This window comes from Schistocerca piceifrons, chromosome 2 (assembly GCF_021461385.2).
Source record: "Schistocerca piceifrons isolate TAMUIC-IGC-003096 chromosome 2, iqSchPice1.1, whole genome shotgun sequence".
Classification (NCBI taxonomy): Eukaryota; Metazoa; Arthropoda; class Insecta; order Orthoptera; family Acrididae; genus Schistocerca; species Schistocerca piceifrons.
The window spans coordinates 301,442,813-301,460,555 of record NC_060139.1 but is presented as its reverse complement, the minus strand read 5'-3'; the positions used below and the strand labels follow the sequence as shown (position 1 = coordinate 301,460,555).

General features: G+C 40.0%; 1 protein-coding gene across 1 annotated transcript in view; it reads right to left on the bottom strand.

Moving 5' to 3' along the window:
* Positions 1-17,743, bottom strand: part of LOC124775339 (sodium-independent sulfate anion transporter-like) — a 122,634-nt gene that overhangs the window by 80,044 nt on the left and 24,847 nt on the right. The window contains exon 3 of the mRNA XM_047250171.1: positions 11,406-11,601. Coding sequence (XP_047106127.1) covers positions 11,406-11,601 — 196 coding nt within the window. The remainder of the gene's footprint in view (positions 1-11,405; positions 11,602-17,743) is intronic.

Genomic DNA, 17,743 nt, shown 5'->3' with positions numbered 1-17,743 from the left:
CCATGTATGGAAGTGAAACATAGATGATAACCAGTTTGGACAAGAAGAGAATAGAAGCTTTCGAAATGTCGTGCTACAGAAGAATGCTGAAGATAAGGTGGGTAGATCACGTAACTAATGAGGAGGTATTGAATAGGATTGGGGAGAAGAGAAGTTTGTGGCACAACTTGACTAGAAGAAGGGATCGGTCGGTAGGACATGTTTTGAGGCATCAAGGGATCACAAATTTAGCATTGGAGGGCAGCATGGAGGGTAAAAATCATAGAGGGAGACCAAGAGATGAATACACTAAGCAGATTCAGAAGGATGTAGGTTGCAGTAGGTACTGGGAGATGAAAAAGCTTGCACAGGATAGAGTAGCATGGAGAGCTGCATCAGACCAGTCTCAGGACTGAAGACCACAACAACAACAACCAACATTTTCACATGAAGTATTGGATTTTGAAATGTTAATGGTGTTTTGGGTCACCATATATACTGAATAATTTATGTATGGAGGAGTTTAAAATACCTTGTGATGAAATTGACTAAATTTCCAAAAGATGGCATGATTCAATAATAATAAACTGACTTTGCTAATATGACACTCTTTTGCATATATATTTTATATGTCAGTGAGAAGGGGAACCATAGGGCTTATTGATGTTTAAAAATGTTTACATGTAATCAGTGTCATCTTATAATGTATACAGGGTGTTACAAAAAGGTACGGCCAAACTTTCAGGAAACATTCCTCACACACAAATAAAGGAAAGATGTTATGTGAACATGTGTCCGGAAACGCTTAATTTCCATGTTGGAGCTCATTTTAGTTTCGTCAGTATGTACTGTACTTCTTCGATTCACCGCCAGTTGGCCCAATTGAAGGAAGATAATGTTGACTTCAGTGCTTGTGTTGAAATGCGACTCATTGCTCTACAGTACTAGCATCAAGCACATCAGTACGTAGCATCAACAGGTTAGTGTTCATCACGAACGTGGTTTTGCAGTCAGTGCAATGTTTACAAATGCAGAGTTGGCAGATGCCCGTTTGATGTATGGATTAGCACGGGGCAATAGCCGTGGTGCGGTACATTTGTATCGAGACAGATTTCCAGAACGAAGGTGTCCTGAAAGGAAGACGTTCGAAGCAATTGATCGGCGTCTTAGGGAGCACGGACCATTCCAGCCTATGACTCGCGACTGGGGAAGACCTAGAACGACGAGGACACCTGCAATGGATGAGGCAATTCTTCGTGCAGTTGATGATAACCCTAACGTCAGCGTCAGAGAAGTTGCTGCTGTACAAGGTAACGTTGACCACGTCACTGTATGGAGAGTGCTACGGGAGAACCAGTTGTTTCCGTACCATCTACAGTGTGTGCAGGCACTATCAGCAGCTGATTGGCCTCCATGGGTATACATCTGCAAATGGTTCATCCAACAATGTGTCAATCCTCATTTCAGTGCAAATGTTCTCTTTATGGATGAGGCTTCATTCCAACGTGATCAAATTGTAAATTTTCACAATCAACATGTGTGGGCTGACGAGAATCCACACGCAATTGTGCAATCACGTCATCAACACAGATTTTCTGTGAACGTTTGGGCAGCATTGTTGGTGATGTCTTGATTGGGCCCCATGTTCTTCCACCTATGCTCGATGGAGCACGTTATCATGATTTCATATGGGATACTCTACCTGTGCTGCTAGAACATGTGCCTTTACAAGTACGACACTACATGTGGTTCATGCATGATGGAGCTCCTGCACATTTCAGTCGAAGTGTTCATACGCTTCTCAACAGCAGATCCGGTGACCGATGGATTGGTAGAGGTGGACCAATTCCATGGCCTCCACGCTCTCCTGACCTCAACCCTCTTGACTTTCATTTATGGGGGCATTTGAAAGCTCTTGTCTACACAACCCCGGTACCAAATGTAAAGACTCTTCGTGCTCGTATTGTGGACGGCTGTGATACAATACGCCATTCTCCAGGGCTGCATCAGTGCATCAGGGATTCCATGTGATGGAGGGTGGATGCATGTATTCTCGTTAACGGAGGACATTTTGAACATTTCCTGTAACAAAGTGTTTGAAGTCACACTAGTACGTTCTGTTGCTGTGTGTTTCCATTCCATGATTAATGTGATTTGAAGAGAAGTAATAAAATGAGCTCTAACATGGAAAGTAAGCATTTCCAGACACATGTCCACATAACATATTTTCTTTCGTTGTGTGTGAGGAATGTTTCCTGAAAGTTTGGCTATACCTTTTTGTAACACCCTGTATTAACATGCAGAAATTATATTAAGTGCTTAAACAGTCCCTTAGTTCAGCAACCCTAGTATAAAAACTTAAGACAGTTATTCCATTCTGTTTGCATCATTGTCTTTTTAGATTAAATGATGATGTACAATATAATAATTTATTATTCTACACAATTCAGAATACTGTATCCTCCCATTTACATTACATGACTTTAAAATGGATACATCACATTAAATGATACTGTGTGCCATTTCTGTCTATCATTGAGTACAATTTGGCACTAAAATTCCAAGTCATGTATGAAATTACCTGAAACTCTTGAACCCAAATAATGGAAAGTTCAGGATGGAATAACAACAGTATTATGAAAGGGACAGGTGACTACTCACCACATAGAGGAGACGTTGTGTTGCCAACAGTCACAACAAGAAGACTGTGTGTGTGTGTGTGTGTGTGTGTGTGTGTGTGTGTGTGTGTGTGTGTGTGTGTTCACTCTTTTTGACTGAGAGCATAAATGTATAGCAGTCTTTTTGTTGTGCCTGTTTTTGATTCAGCATATCCTCCATGTGGTGAACAGCAGTCTACCCTTTTCATGAAATTCTTGTATTGTACAATATCCTTTATGTTGTACCCATTTCACTGCCATGCCCTTGAATCTACTCATAGGCCCCAATTCAACACTTTTGGGGAGTTTATTACAGAGAGTAGAAGCAATATGTTTGTAAGTGAACTTTTGCCAGCTTTGGAAATGGACATATTAATCAAATGTCCATTTCTTGTGTTATGGTGCTGTACTAATATTCTGTAAGGAGTACAGTATTTACTGAGCCTTTACTTTATATGCTCTTGCTAATTTAAATATATAAACTCAGGACAGTCATAATATTAAGCTCTTTGAAATGCCGTATAAATTATTTTCATTGGGAATTTCCAGAACTGCTTCTGATAGGGCTTTTCTTCCATTTAAAGATAGTAAAATTACATTCTAATAGAGTACCTTTAATCAGATAGGAATGGAAGAAGGCTTAATAAGCATACATAGGCTATGTTTTACTGAAGCAGCCTCTCAGATAATGCAGTAGGTGGAATACATTTGAGAGCCTAGTCATTGTGAATACCTGAGTTAAGTATTTGATCAGTGTAGTATTCATAAAAGATTTACTGTATTGTTTGGTAATATGGAAATTAATTATGATATCTACAGTTTTATTTTTATTTAACTTTAGGAATTTTGTCTGAAACCATGCAAACTCATGCAGCCTTCACTGCTAGTACAATCTCTTGTAGCTCATTTTGATAAGAATTCTGAGTAACCAGTGTTGTGTTATCAGTGTATAGTAGCCCATTACTTCACAAGGAAGGATTAAAGGTAGATTATTTATATGGTCAATGAACATATATGGACAAAGAACTGAGACCTTAGGCACAGCCTTTGCAACTGCTGAAAATGAGATTTTTTAAATTGTCTTCACACTCTTGCAGTTGTTGTTACTTAAGCAGGATTCCAAAACACAAAGACCATTCTCTCCTTTTCGGTAGTACTGAAGCTGTTAGAATTTTGTTAGTGTCTGTACCAAATCTGTTCTTGATTCTAATTGTGTGCCATATTAAATGGAAAAATAAGCTTTATAATGATTCATTTGAGAAGTGTATATTTATGTAGTCATTGATTCCCATGCCAGTGAAGGCCTCATAAGTTTACACTTGAGATTTAATAACAGTATGACTGACTTTTCTCTCTGTAGAATTTAAATACTTTTAAATGCTTTTAAACTAAAGGAGTTCACTCATCAAAAACCAGACGTGTTGAGTTGTTGATAGGCACACACAAAAGAAAGGAAAGTTGTTAGCTCAGTATGGGATTTGAGTAACATTTTTCTTATGTATGTATACTGCTTCACAGTCTTTTAGTATTTTGCAAACTGAAGTACGCACTCCAGTTTATAATTTATGATCCAGATTCAGATTCTTTATTATCCACTGACTACATGTAGTGGAATGGGCTTAACACTGATATACAATAAGCAATCACTCTGTTAATTAGACTACTTTTCACATTGCATGTGCAAATAAGTTATCTTATGTTAAACTGTCATATAGAACTGTAATACTAATCCTAAAACTCAGTTTCTACATTACCAGTATCCAGGAATTCTCTTAAACTGTAAACTGGATTGTTTATTAACCCTTTATACAACTTTTAAAATTATTGAAAGATTTACCTTTTAACAATTTACCACATAAATGTTGCTGTAATACAAATATTAATCTGCCAATACAGTACCTGCTCTTTCTTCTTAAAAAAAAAATCTACTCTTTATTTTTGTACAATATTTGCTCTGTATATTGTGACTCAGTGATCATTAAATGTAGAAATAATGAAATTAATGCAAATTTAATATTATATTTTGTTATACATTGACTTGTCCTACATCAGAATGTACTATTTGTGTACTGTAAGATTACCAGGACCAATAAAACGCTACTCTGCTCTACTTTATTTATTGCAGAATGAGGCAATTTTGCCTGTTTCTGTCAACCTATGTCTAGGAATGTCAATATTCATCACATTTCTGGTGTATGATAGTGTATGTTCCCTCTGGTGCCGAATTTTGCTATGTTGTTTTTTGCAAATATCAAGGATGCATGGATATAAAGATTTATCACTGTCATTATTTTGGTCTTAGTGAATAAATGGTGGCAGTGTTCCTCTGGACCAACCTTACACATTATTCTTAGCACCTTTTTTTGAATCAGTAATACATCGCTAATGTGATGTGGGTACCCTGTAACAACAGCCCATATCCTAATGTCCAAAGTAAGCTATCCTAAGATATTCATGTGTCACTAGATCAGATAATTCCTGTATGAGATAGGAAACCCTTGACATCTTTCTGATGGCGTGATTAATGTGGGGTTGTCAGTTTAGTTTGGAATCAATATGTATTCCAAGCAGTTTTACAGATTTTACTTCTATGCTTTTAGTTAGTCCCAGCAGCAGGTATTGAGTTTTCTCTGGATTTCACAGTAGTTTATTAAATGTGAACCAGTTTAGTGTTAAGGAGTGTGTTCCAAGATTTCTGGCATAGCCTTATACTATTTGATCAAAAGTATCTGGACACCTGGCTGAAAACAACTTACAAGTTCATGGCGCCCTCCATCGGTAATGCTGGAATTCATAACAGTGGTGGCTCACCCTTAGTTTTTGAGGACAGCTTTCACTCTTGCAGGCATATGTCCGGTCAGGTGGTGGAAGGTTTCTTGGGGAATGGCAGCCCATTCTTCATGGAGTGTTGCACCATGAACAGTTATCGATGTCAGATGATGAGGCCTGGTACAAAGTCGGTGTTCCAAAATATCCCAAAGGTGTTCTATGGCATTCAGATCAAGACACTGTGCAGGCCAGTCCATTACAGGGATGTTATTGTTGTGTAACCATTCCACCACACACTGTGTGTTATGAACCAATGCTCGATCGTGTTGAAGAATGCCATCCCCAAATTGCTTTCAATAGTGGGAAGCAAGAAGGTGATTAAAACATCAATGTAGGCCTGTGCTGTGATAGTGCCATGCAAAACAACAAGGGGTGCAAGACCCCTCCACGAAAACCATGACCACACCACAACACCACTGCCTCCGAGTTTTACTGTTGGCACTACACACGCTGGCAGATGACATTCACCGGGCATTCACCATACCCACACCCTGCCATCAGATTGCCACATTATGTACTGTGATTTGTCACTCTACCCAACATTTTTCCACTGGTCAATCGTCCAATGTTTACGCTTCTTACATCAAGCGAGGTGTCATTTGGCATTTACTGGCGTGATGTGTAGCTTATGAGCAGCCGTTCAACCATAAAATCCAAGTTTTCTCACTGCCCACCTAACTGTCATAGTACTTGCAGTGGATCCTGATGCAGTTTCGAATTCCTGTGTAATAGTCTGGATAGATGTCTGCCTATTGCACATTACAACCCTCTTGAACTGCCTGTCACTCAACAGACGAGGTCTGCCTGTCTGCTTTTGTGTTGTACGTGTCCCTTCACATTTCCACTTAACTATCATATCAGAAACAGTGGACGTAGGAATGCTTAGGTGTGTGGAAATCCCACGTACGGACTTATGACACAAGTGACACCCAATCACCTGACCATGTTCAAAGTCCATGAGTTCTGCAAAGCACCCCATCTGCTCTCTCACGATGTCTAATGACTACTGAGGTCATGGAGTATCTGGAAGTAGGTGGCAGCACAATCAACCTATATGAAAAACGTATGTTTCTGTGAGTGGCCGGATACTTTTGATCACATAGTGTATCTCAAACTGTGGCAATTAATGTTGTGTCATCTGAATAGCAGATAACTGATTGAAGCCCAATAAAATGTGGCAAATTTAAGATCTGAAAATGCTATATTCTATTTTCTCTGTGAGGTACTGGATCAATTAAACAAAAGGTTTCATATGCTAGACATATTTTTTGATTTAACTAAGGCATTTGATTGTGATGATCACAAAATATCGCTCCAGAAGTTGGAATACAGGCAGTTGCTCACAACTGGTTCACCTCTTACTTTATCAATTGACACAAAAGGTCATTATTCACAGTGTTGAGAAATGGCTGTGATGTAAGGTCTGAGTGGGGTACAATCAAATGGGGCTGCCCCAGGGATCAGTGTTGGGGCCACTTCTGTTCCTTATTTGTATAAATGATATGACCTCTAGTATTAAGGGTAATTCTAAAATATTTCCTCAGGAACTGGTTAAGGTTTCCATTTGAAATTTATGTCAAATACTGAGGTCTACAATCCCACATCAGTGTTAAAAATTTAAGCTTCTAAGTCACTGAAAGTAAAAGTTAAGGCTTTCTGTTAAGTTTCTTTTTTCTCAGGAGTCAGTAGATCTATCAAGTTGAAATTTATGTCATATGCTAAGGTCAACAGTTCCCTGGTGATGTAAAAGATTTAATCTTCCAAGTCACTGAAGTCAAAAGATAAAGCCACTTATGTCACATATTTTGACACAAACTCGCTCATCAAAACTGATAGATGAGTTATCTATATACATAATTAAGTTTGTGCGGAACCCACAGAGCAAGAGTCCAGTTATTTTATTTACATAATCTCACCTGTATTTCATTCTTTTGCAGTGTAGTCAGCTTCTGTACTACCTTTATGATGTTGGGACACCTATGAAACTACTGGCATATCATGTCGTTTGTATTTTTCCTCTCAAAAAAAAAAGGAAAAACAAGAACACTAAGATTTATGTCTTGTTAACAAAGAGGTCATTAGTGACATAAACAAGCTCAGTTTGGGTGGGAAAGGAAATCAGCCATAGTCTTTCAAATCAATGGCCCCAGTGTTAACATTAACTCATTCAAGGAAATCATGGAAAAACTTAATCTGGATGGCCAGATGAGAATTTGAACCACCATCCTTCTTAATATGAGTCCATTGTGTTATCACTGCAGCACTGTGCTGGATTACTCAAAACTATCAATTGGCTGACATTATAAATATACCTATTTTGTATAGTTCACCTTAATGTGTCAAGGTTTTGTTATCACGAAGATCTACCAGGGACAGTCAAAAAATAAAGTATATTTGCTCGGCAGTCTGCACAGTTGTTTTACACTCATTCATTTACAGCATATAATCAGATTTAACAAACTGCTGTGCCAAAACCAGTCGATATGGGGATGAGCAAAGCCATTTTGTAGTTCTAGTAATCATGATGTGAAATGGAATATTTATCTTTTGTAGACAGTACATATGAGACCCAGCAAGACTCACTGTAGTTAATAGTACAGGTTGCATAGAGGCAAATGGAACTTGCAAGTGGTATTTAATGCTTCAAGGTTGCTGAACAGATGCTAACAATGCTAAGAGTAGCCCAGTCTACTCTCCTTCATCACTGATGTACAGAAAGAAAAGTTTTGCAACAATCACCTCTTTCCAGAGATAGAGATAATTCTTCATTTATCATGAGGACTTCCAGCTATCATGAACTGATGAATTACCTGCTTGTACAGTGTGTTGAGGAATGATAAAACCTACCATAGTAATATTACTGCTGTTCCAAGATTTATTTCCATGGTTAAATGGGTTCTGTCTTTTACTAATTCAACTAAAACGAGTTTCTCATGTGGAAGTGAAAAACACGTTAATGCAGCACCTATGGTGCCTTGTTTGTCATTTTAGGTGTGGGTAATTGGTGGTGCATAGGCATTAAAACATAATAAATATAATAATGTGGTTATAAATGAAGCTAAAATTATTATACATGATATTAAACTAAGATTCAAATGTATAACAATTGACAAAGAGACAATTAGGAGAATGGGGAAATACTGAGAATCTGAAGATCGTGTTCAGTACAAAATACCCAGGATTTTTATTACATGTGCTTGATTCAAGAGGTGTTAGTTGGAAACAGTGTAATTAAAAAAGTTAGGGAGCATTGTGTGGATTGTGTGTGTTCAGTTTATGCAATATTGTGAAATATATATTCATCTTGTAACACACATTTTACAATCATGTAATTGTATTATAAAGGAGATACATCAGTTTTTGTCTTAAGAGGTACATAGTTAATACTCTAATACTATTTTCATAAGCACAATTTTATGTTGAACAAAGTAATATAGGTAAACTGTTCTTCTTGTGATATGTGAGTAACTAGTGACTAAATTTACCTGACATTATTTTGTAACCTCAGTATTACATACAGCACTATAATATCAAATAGTCACAGTGTTCAAATGATCTACTCATCATTTAGAAATTCCTCCATTGAGTGGTAGTATTTTTCTAACAGTTGATCATGTAGTTTTCTTCTCAATAAACTTGTCACCATGTTCAGTACATCTTTACCCTTGAGTTTACTGTAGATTTTCAGTCCTGTATACTGAGGTGTCTGTTGGTAGGGTTGTAATTGGTGTTTTGTAAGCATGAAATTTTCTTTGTGTCTAGTGTCGTCCATACATTTGAAATGGTTTTCTTCAGTTAGCTATGAATTACTGTGTAAAAAGGTGATAATCCCAAAAATACACAATGCAAAGACAGATAATATTTTTAATTTTGTGAATAATGGATGACAGAATGTTCTCAGAGGGGCAGCACACATTTTTCTAATGATTATTTTCTCAAGTAACAGGATTAGAGGCATTTGGCTTGAATTTACCCCCAAAAATTAAACACTGCCTAATTCTGGATTCAAAGTAACTGCTCTACACAACTTTCTTGCAGTTTATGTCTGTTACCCCTGATAACACGTCCATTGCAAAACTAAGGCTCCTTATCAAATGTTGTCTAATTCCCAAATAAACCATGTGGATTTGTGTCTGTTTTTACCTAAGCAATATTCTTTCATTTTGTTGTCATTTAACACTGACAAATAGGAAGACAAACAATCTTTTATGTTAAAACGTGTGGTTTAAAAATTCTAGATTGAGATCACAAAAATATCTTTATTAATAACTAGTTTCAGGTTACTGATGAGCCACCTTCAGATCAACATAAAATTATTATTTTGTTCAATGTGTATAAGTCACCAAGCACTACCAATCATCTTAATCCGCTGAACTGAATCACTCTTATTACACTGAAGGACAAGTTCTCTTACAGCCATAGCGCAGCTACTCTTCCCCGTTCCTCTAGCTAATGTTGGGAGTGACATGTCTTGTTTACATCCTCATATGGTCTATGTAACTCTTACTACTGTCAGTTGCTTTGCGTTTGCGCACAACACTGATCTATATCTGATAAATGGCCAATGTTAGAAAAGTTTTTATAGCCAATGACAACCTTTCACTTCAGTGTGTACATGTCCCATACTATCCTTCAATTTAATTAGCACAATTTACCTCATTAAGGTAATGTGTGCTCCATAGAACATGGGGTGATGCCCTGTTGTGCAAATGCCATAGTTGTCATCTTTCTGCAAGGGTGACATTCTCCAATAGTATTGGTAATTCTTCGTGCATAAATCTGTGATGTGCAGCACGTGTTAAACTCTTTTGTAAAGTGTTTGGCCCTCTGAGTCTATCACTGACAATTCCTGCCCATTCACTGGTAGTGAAGTGGTCCTGACCCCTCACCTCTATGATTGCTCATTAATTTACTTCTCAGCACATGTGCATATTGTCATAATTTACTATTACATGTCCTTTGAATCCTGCCTCATCTGTTAATGTTAACCTACTTTATTTTGTCGTTGATAGTCCTCAGTGCACCGCCTGGGCATAGTGCACATTCAAGTGATGCTCTGGAGATGTTAGTTACTGTCAAACCTGCCAACACAGCTGTTTGGGCTCCTCGTATATCAATCAATGGGTATGATATCGTGTGCCCATATGGGGGAGCAGGAGGAGGAGGAAGAGGAGGAGAAGGAGGATGGGGAGTTTAAAGTTTAATGTCTTATTGACAATGTGGTCATTAGAGACAGAACACAAGCTCAGATAAGGAAAAGATGGGAAAGGAAATTGGCCTTGCCATTTCAAAAGAACCATCCTGGCATTTGCTGGGAGTGATTTAGGGAAATCATGGGAAACCTAAATCAGTTTGGTCAGACGTGTTTCAATCAGCATGCTGCCGAATGCGAATCTTGTGTGATAATCACTGTGCGACCTCAGTTAGTGCCCCCCCCCCCTTCCCCCCCCATCCCCCCTGCAATCCCCAAGTGCGCAGCTGACAACGCAAAAATAATCATTGGTACATAGCTGATGATGTGCAACATATTCACCCGTTTGCAGTGGATCGGTCAAGTCGTCCTGGATGCAGCTGTTTTTATGACAATCAATGTACTTTTTATAGTGGAAGCTCTGTCTAAACATTCCTGGTAGTTGTGCTTTTCGATTTCGCCACTTGTGATTAAGTGAAACACACGGCTACTGGACGTTTTTTCTTCATGAAAACACAATACATTCACTCCCGACAAACCAGCTAAGGCCATATACGCTCTCCCTCATAACCTATCACACGTGAGTCTTTCCACTAGTTCCCGAGGGAATTAGGCTGCAGGTTTCATTCTAATGTGACTCGCTGATCTTAGACACCTAGTATCTATTAGTATAACTCCACATGCAGGAGTTTTATTAACTACCACATGAAATATACAAATAATCATAGTTCAATGAAATTATAACTTACCCAAATGCAATATACCAAATGCAGATACGATGCAGCCAGTGAGAAAAGAAAGCAGTATTGCAAAATCTACTCCTTTTCCAGCAAGTGCGTCTTGAGTCATTAGCGACAAGATGGCTGTAGGCCCAATTGTAATGTCTTTACAGCTTCCCAGAAATATATAAACGAAAGCTCCCATAAATCCAGCATATAATCCATACTGTAAAAAGAATTACAAGATTTTAGTTAAACTGTAATGGCCAGTGAGGTTAGGAGGAGCTGGTTTGTAAACAAAATTAAGAAAATAACGGGAAGCAATGTTAATAAAACAGTCTAATAGAATGGCGTTTTTCTATTTATTGGCCATTTTTACACAGGGCAGCATTCCATTACGAGTTCTATATATTTTCATCATAACACACATAAACTTGGCTGTGTAACTAGTTTCATTGAAATAAACAGTAAAACAATTAACTTGTATGGCCATACCATCTACAGTTGTTTTCATGCCATCGAGCTTGTAACAGCTGTTTCAGGCTTGCCATCCACATTCAGTACATTTTGGACCGAAATATTAGCTATACACGTTTTAACATTGCTGAGGTGGCTGTGAGGTACAAGGAACAGTCTATTGACAGGGTATTAGAACGAGTAGTTCACTCATATCTTTTGTTGGACTGTAGGCAATCATATATTAAAACAATGGTGCGGTGAACGTCGACTGAAAAGTTTTGGCCGAAAGGGTGGAGTTGCAGGAAGAACTTAACGGTGACGAGGCAAAACATTATGACAACTAGTTTTATAGCACGTTGGTGCACCTTTGGATCGCAATACAGCAGCGATTCTGAATTTCATGGACTCTACAGATGTCGTGCTAGGTTTCCGGAGGTATGTGGAATCAGATGTCTACGTAAGGTCACTCAGTGTCCATAAATTCCAGACCAGTGGCTTCTGTGCATGTCCGAAGGAACAGGCACCGCGGCAACTACAGCCATTATGAAATCGGTTCGTAAAATGTAATTGCAGCTGCGAATATGGACAACCATCAGCTGTATAACGGAATGGCAACAATGAAAATCTGTGCCGGACTGGGATTCGAAGCCTGAGAAGCGGGAAATTCAGGATTGAGTCCTGGTCCGGCACAAATTTCATTGTGATTTCATTTTAAAGCTGATGGTTGTCCACATGCACAACTGTGAATACGTTTCATGTAGTAACTGCCATGGTCCTCAGACCACTGTAGAAATATCCCGGCCTCGTGACACGGACTTCTAGAAGGTACTATCGCTGTCGGGGAAGATAGTAAGCAACAGTGCATACATGTGGACAACAATAATGTTTATCTACATCTACTCATACTCCACAGGCCACCTAATGGTGTGTGGCGGAGGGTACTTCTGCTACCACTAACTGATGCCCCATTCCCTGATCCACTCGCGAATGGTGTGTGGGAAGAATGATTGTCGGTAAGCCTCTGTATTGGCTCTAATTCCTCTAATTTTCTCGTCGTGGTCATTACACAAGATGTATGTGGGAGGAGGTAGTATGTTATCCGCCTCTTTCTGGAAAGTGGTCTCTCGAAATTTGAAAAGTAAACCTCACCATGGTGCAGAACGCCTTTCTTGTAACGTCTGCCACTGGAGTTTGTTGAGCACCGCTGTAAGACTCTCGTGCGGACCAAGCGATATTGTGACGAAATGCGCCGCTCTTCATTGGATCTTCTCTGCCTGTCCTACCGGTCCTACCTGCTAAGGATCCCAGACTGATGAACATTACCTAAGATTCTGTCGAACAAGCGCCTTGTAAGCCACTTCCTTTGTGGATGGGCCACATTGCCTTAAGATTCTTCCTATGACTCGCAGTATGGCATCTGTTTTTCTTACAATTTGTTCTGTATGGCCATTTGTCACTGCAATCGTAACTGACGTTGTCGTTGGGTCAACGTAAGAACACATAGAGGTTTGCTGTGGCGGGGCCCCATGCTCGACAATTTGCCCTGAATGGAGTGCTCCGTGTGTCCCCCCTGCTGCCTGTTCTGCCACCCATCCTTCTGTACAGAGTGGACAAGCCGCCGACATTCACGTTTTTGTGATGAGGCGTGGACGTTCAACATCTTTTCACCCATTAGCGATTTCGTTGTCCTTCAACTTCACACAGATATATTTACATAGATGATCTTTTGGTTCTAGGCGCTACAGTCTGGAACCGCGCGACCGTTACGGTCGCAGGTTCGAATCCTGCCTCGGGCATGGATGTGTGTGATGTCCTTAGGTTAGTTAGGTTTAAGTAGTTCCAAGTTCCAGGGGACTGATGACCTCAGAAGTTAAGTCCCATAGTGCTCAGAGCCATTTGAACCATGATCTTTTGGATAGGGTGGACAGCAATGTGCGGCTGTTTGCTGATGATGCTGTGGTGTACGGGAAGGTGTAGTCGTTGAGTGACTGTAGGAGGATACAAGATGACTTGGACAGGATTTGTGATTGGTGTAAAGAATGGCAGCTAACTCTAAATATAGATAAATGTAAATTAATGCAGATGAATAGGAAAAAGAATCATGTAATGTTTGAATACTCCATTAGTAGTGTAGCGCTTGACACAGTCACGTCGATTAAATATTTGGGCGTAACATTGCAGAGCGATATGAAGTGGGACAAGCATGTAATGGCAGTTGTGGGGAAGGCGGATAGTCGTCTTCGGTTCATTGGTAGAATTTTGGGAAGATGTGGTTCATCTGTAAAGGAGACCGCTTATAAAACACTAATACGACCTATTCTTGAGTACTGCTCGAGCGTTTGCGATCCCTATCAGGTCGGATTGAGGGAGGACATAGAAGCAATTCAGAGGCGGGCTGCTAAATTTGTTACTGGTAGGTTTGGTCATCACGCGAGTGTTACGGAAATGCTTCAGGAACTCGGGTGGGAGTCTCTAGAGGAAAGGAGGCGTTCTTTTTGTGAATCGCTACTGAGGAAATTTAGAGAACTAGCATTTGAGGTTGACTGCAGTACAATTTTACTGCCGCCAACTTATATTTCGCGGAAATATCACAAAGATAAGAGAGATTTGGGCTCGTACAGAGGCACATAGGCAGTAATTTTTCCCTCGTTCTGTTTGGGAGTGGAACAGGGAGAGAAGATGCTAGTTGTGGTACGAGGTACCCTCCGCCACGCACCGTACGGTGGATTGCGGACTATGTATGTAGATGTAGATGCTCACGACTGCAGCACGCAAACAGCAAACCATTTTCGTAATTTCCGAGATGCTCGTTACCAGGTGCTGGACCATATGATGTTGTTCTTTGTAAAAGTCTTATATGTCGGCGTATTTCCTTATTTGGGCCTCGCATCGTCGCTAGGGTGATTCCCCATTCTTTTTTCTATTTATTGTTATTTAATCCCCCTCGCCACAAATGGTCGGGGGCTGCGTTGTCAGAAATAGAGTATACCACTCTTCAACCAAGGACATATTAAAAATATTTCAAGAATGAGAAAAAAAGTATTAGGACTGTTTTTCTATTTCAAATTAAAAATAAAAGACAGGCAGCTAAGAGAAGAAAATATATACATTTTAAAAACACTACGCAGATGAGAAAAAAACGTTGTACCACTGCGTTTTCACTTAAAATCTCTGAATGACCTGCAGTGGATGAGAAGTATTTCGGGAGGAAGGAGTATGTCCCACAGGGCAGAGAAGTGTGGATGGAAAAGGAAGGGTCAGTTATGTGAGACAACTATGGAGATGAAGGTAGGGGTTGGGGTGGGTAACAGGAATACAGAAGATGAGAAAGACAGAAAATGAGGAGGAGTTTGGTTTGTAGTTATGGCAGTGGTAACAAGAGGAAAGAGAAGGAGATGCATGGAAAGGGAAGAGGAGAGAGGAGCCCTGATGTGGAGTCGGGTAGTTGGGAAAGAGTTAAAGCTGGTAGGGCCGGCCGGAGAGGCCGTGCGGTTCTAGGCGCTACAGTCTGGAACCGCGAGACCGCTACGGTCGCAGGTTCGAATCCTGCCTCGGGCATGGATGTGTGTGATGTCCTTAGGTTAGTTAGGTTTAAGTAGTTCTAAGTTCTAGGGGACTGATGACCTCAGATGTTAAGTCCCATAGTGCTCAGAGCCATTTGAACCATTTTTTGAAAGCTGGTAGGAGGGATGAAGATTGGGGTGGAGCCCATTGTCTCAGAGAGGGAGTTGGTTGAAGTTGCGTTGGGATAGGTTATACAGTGTGTGCAAGTGTAGGGACGGTATGATGCGTGTGTAAAGGTACGGCAGCATATTAGTGTTGGTGATCAGAGGAGGGACAATGGGGTTATTGGAATCTAGTTTGCGGATAGTAGAAGAGATGTGGAGGTGTTTGATGTGGGTGAGGAGAGGTGGGAATCTGATGAAATGTTGGAGAATTCATGTGGGGGAAGGTAAATGGGTGCAGAAAGTGAGACGGAGTGTGTAACGTTCAAGGGTTTGGAGGGACTTATAGATTTTTTTTTTGTGGGGCGGATATCCGTGCAATATTTGCGTAGCAGAGGATGGGCCGGATCAGGGTATTGTAAGTTTGTAAGTGTGGAGAATATTGGAGAGGTGTACTCCCTAATTTGCCTGTTAGTAGTTTGGTTCCCCATTCATCTCCGCTTCGCTTATACTGAATACTCTTCTTGTATCGTAAAGTTACAGTAATGCTACCAGGCGTCTCTTCATGGGCATTGATCATAATGTTTTGGCTCTTCAGGTGTAGGATGAATGGGAAAAGAAAGAATATTATGATGTTTTTAAAAGAGGACAAGTCGTATACGTAGATAGGTTTGCTGAAATCAGTCGTAGGAGTCACCAAAAGAGGAGGATTGACAAACGTGGTCATAAGAGGTCAACTGTAACATTACAGGCTCTAAGCCCTGTCTAAGGTGAAAGCTTGGAATGTGGTTGGCGGTTGCAACGTGTAGTGCTGCAGCGGAGAGAAGAGAGGCCTACTCAGGTATCTGTGAGCAAGAAAAAATGTGTGGCCATCGGGATGAGCGGCGAATTGGCCGCACATTTTCGAAAAACTTTTACCATCATTCAGTGGAATATTTCATTTGGGCATTTATAATTGGACCAGAACATTTACAGTACCCTTGCGCGAGATTCTAATACCTAGGTCGACGTTCCTGCCGCCAGCAATTTACGACTAACAAGGGAATCGCGCCTACTCGTTATAAGCGATTTCGTCCTAATTTATGGTATGTGCAGGGATTGACTGGGAATGAAAGTGCCAAAATTGTAAACTTCAGATGGCCAAGCGTTTAGAAAAGAACAAAAACAAAAAAGCATTTTTGGTGCCGATCGGGGAGACACCAGCCATTTATATAAGTGTACATCCTAGGCAACCGTTAGTGCCGCGGAATGCATACCGAAAGGTAAACCATAGGTTGTGAGGTCTAGTCCCTATGCGGAATCCTTTTTTATTTTAAATTTTTCCGCAACTTACACTGTAAATAAAGCGAAATAAAACCCAATATATTGAATTTATTAATATTTTCATAGAAGGCATAAAAGGGAAAGGCAATGGAAGATTTCGGATTACAAATAAACTTCCACCAAGGGATAGCAAGGTCTACACGAGAATTTCGTACATAAAATAACATGGCTGTATTACTTTACCGTTGATTTTTATACGAAAAATGGTTCAAATGGCTCTGAGCACTATGCGACTTAACTTCTGAGGTCATCAGTCGCCTAGAACTTAGAACTAATTAAACCTAACTAACCTAAGGACATCACACACATCTATGCCCGAGGCAGGATTCGAACCTGCGACCGTAGCGGTCGCTCGGCTCCAGACTGTAGCGCCCAGAACCGCACGGCCACTCCGGCCGGCAGATTTTTATACGTGCTGGGGTAATATTCGTAGTAACAACAGAGGAAATAGAAAGTGTCTCGGTATCTTGCATACGTTATAAACGTCGCATTTTTACAATTACACGGTTGTTTTAAACTTTCTGTAGGAAATAAACCTGGTTTACACTTAACGCACAGTTTGGCAGCAAACTGCGAATAACAAATCATTTCGTCAAATACTGACGGGGATAGCTGGTGATGTACACTGTAATGTATTTTGATGCAGTCTTCCCGCTATGAGATTTCTTTCTCTCGATGGGACGATTTTACCTCGATGGGGAACATACTATTCGCCTGCATACGGCGAGAGCTGCTCGAACGTCAAAATTAAACTAAAGTAATGTAAAGTCCCGTACGACTCAATTACAATCTCTTTTGGGAAGTTTGCGGAGATCTCGTGGTCGCTGTCAGTACAATCCTTTCTTGGAAATCTACTTGCAATCTCAAATTTTCCTTTGCCTTTCTTTCTCATGCCTTTTATGGGAATATTAATAAGTATAA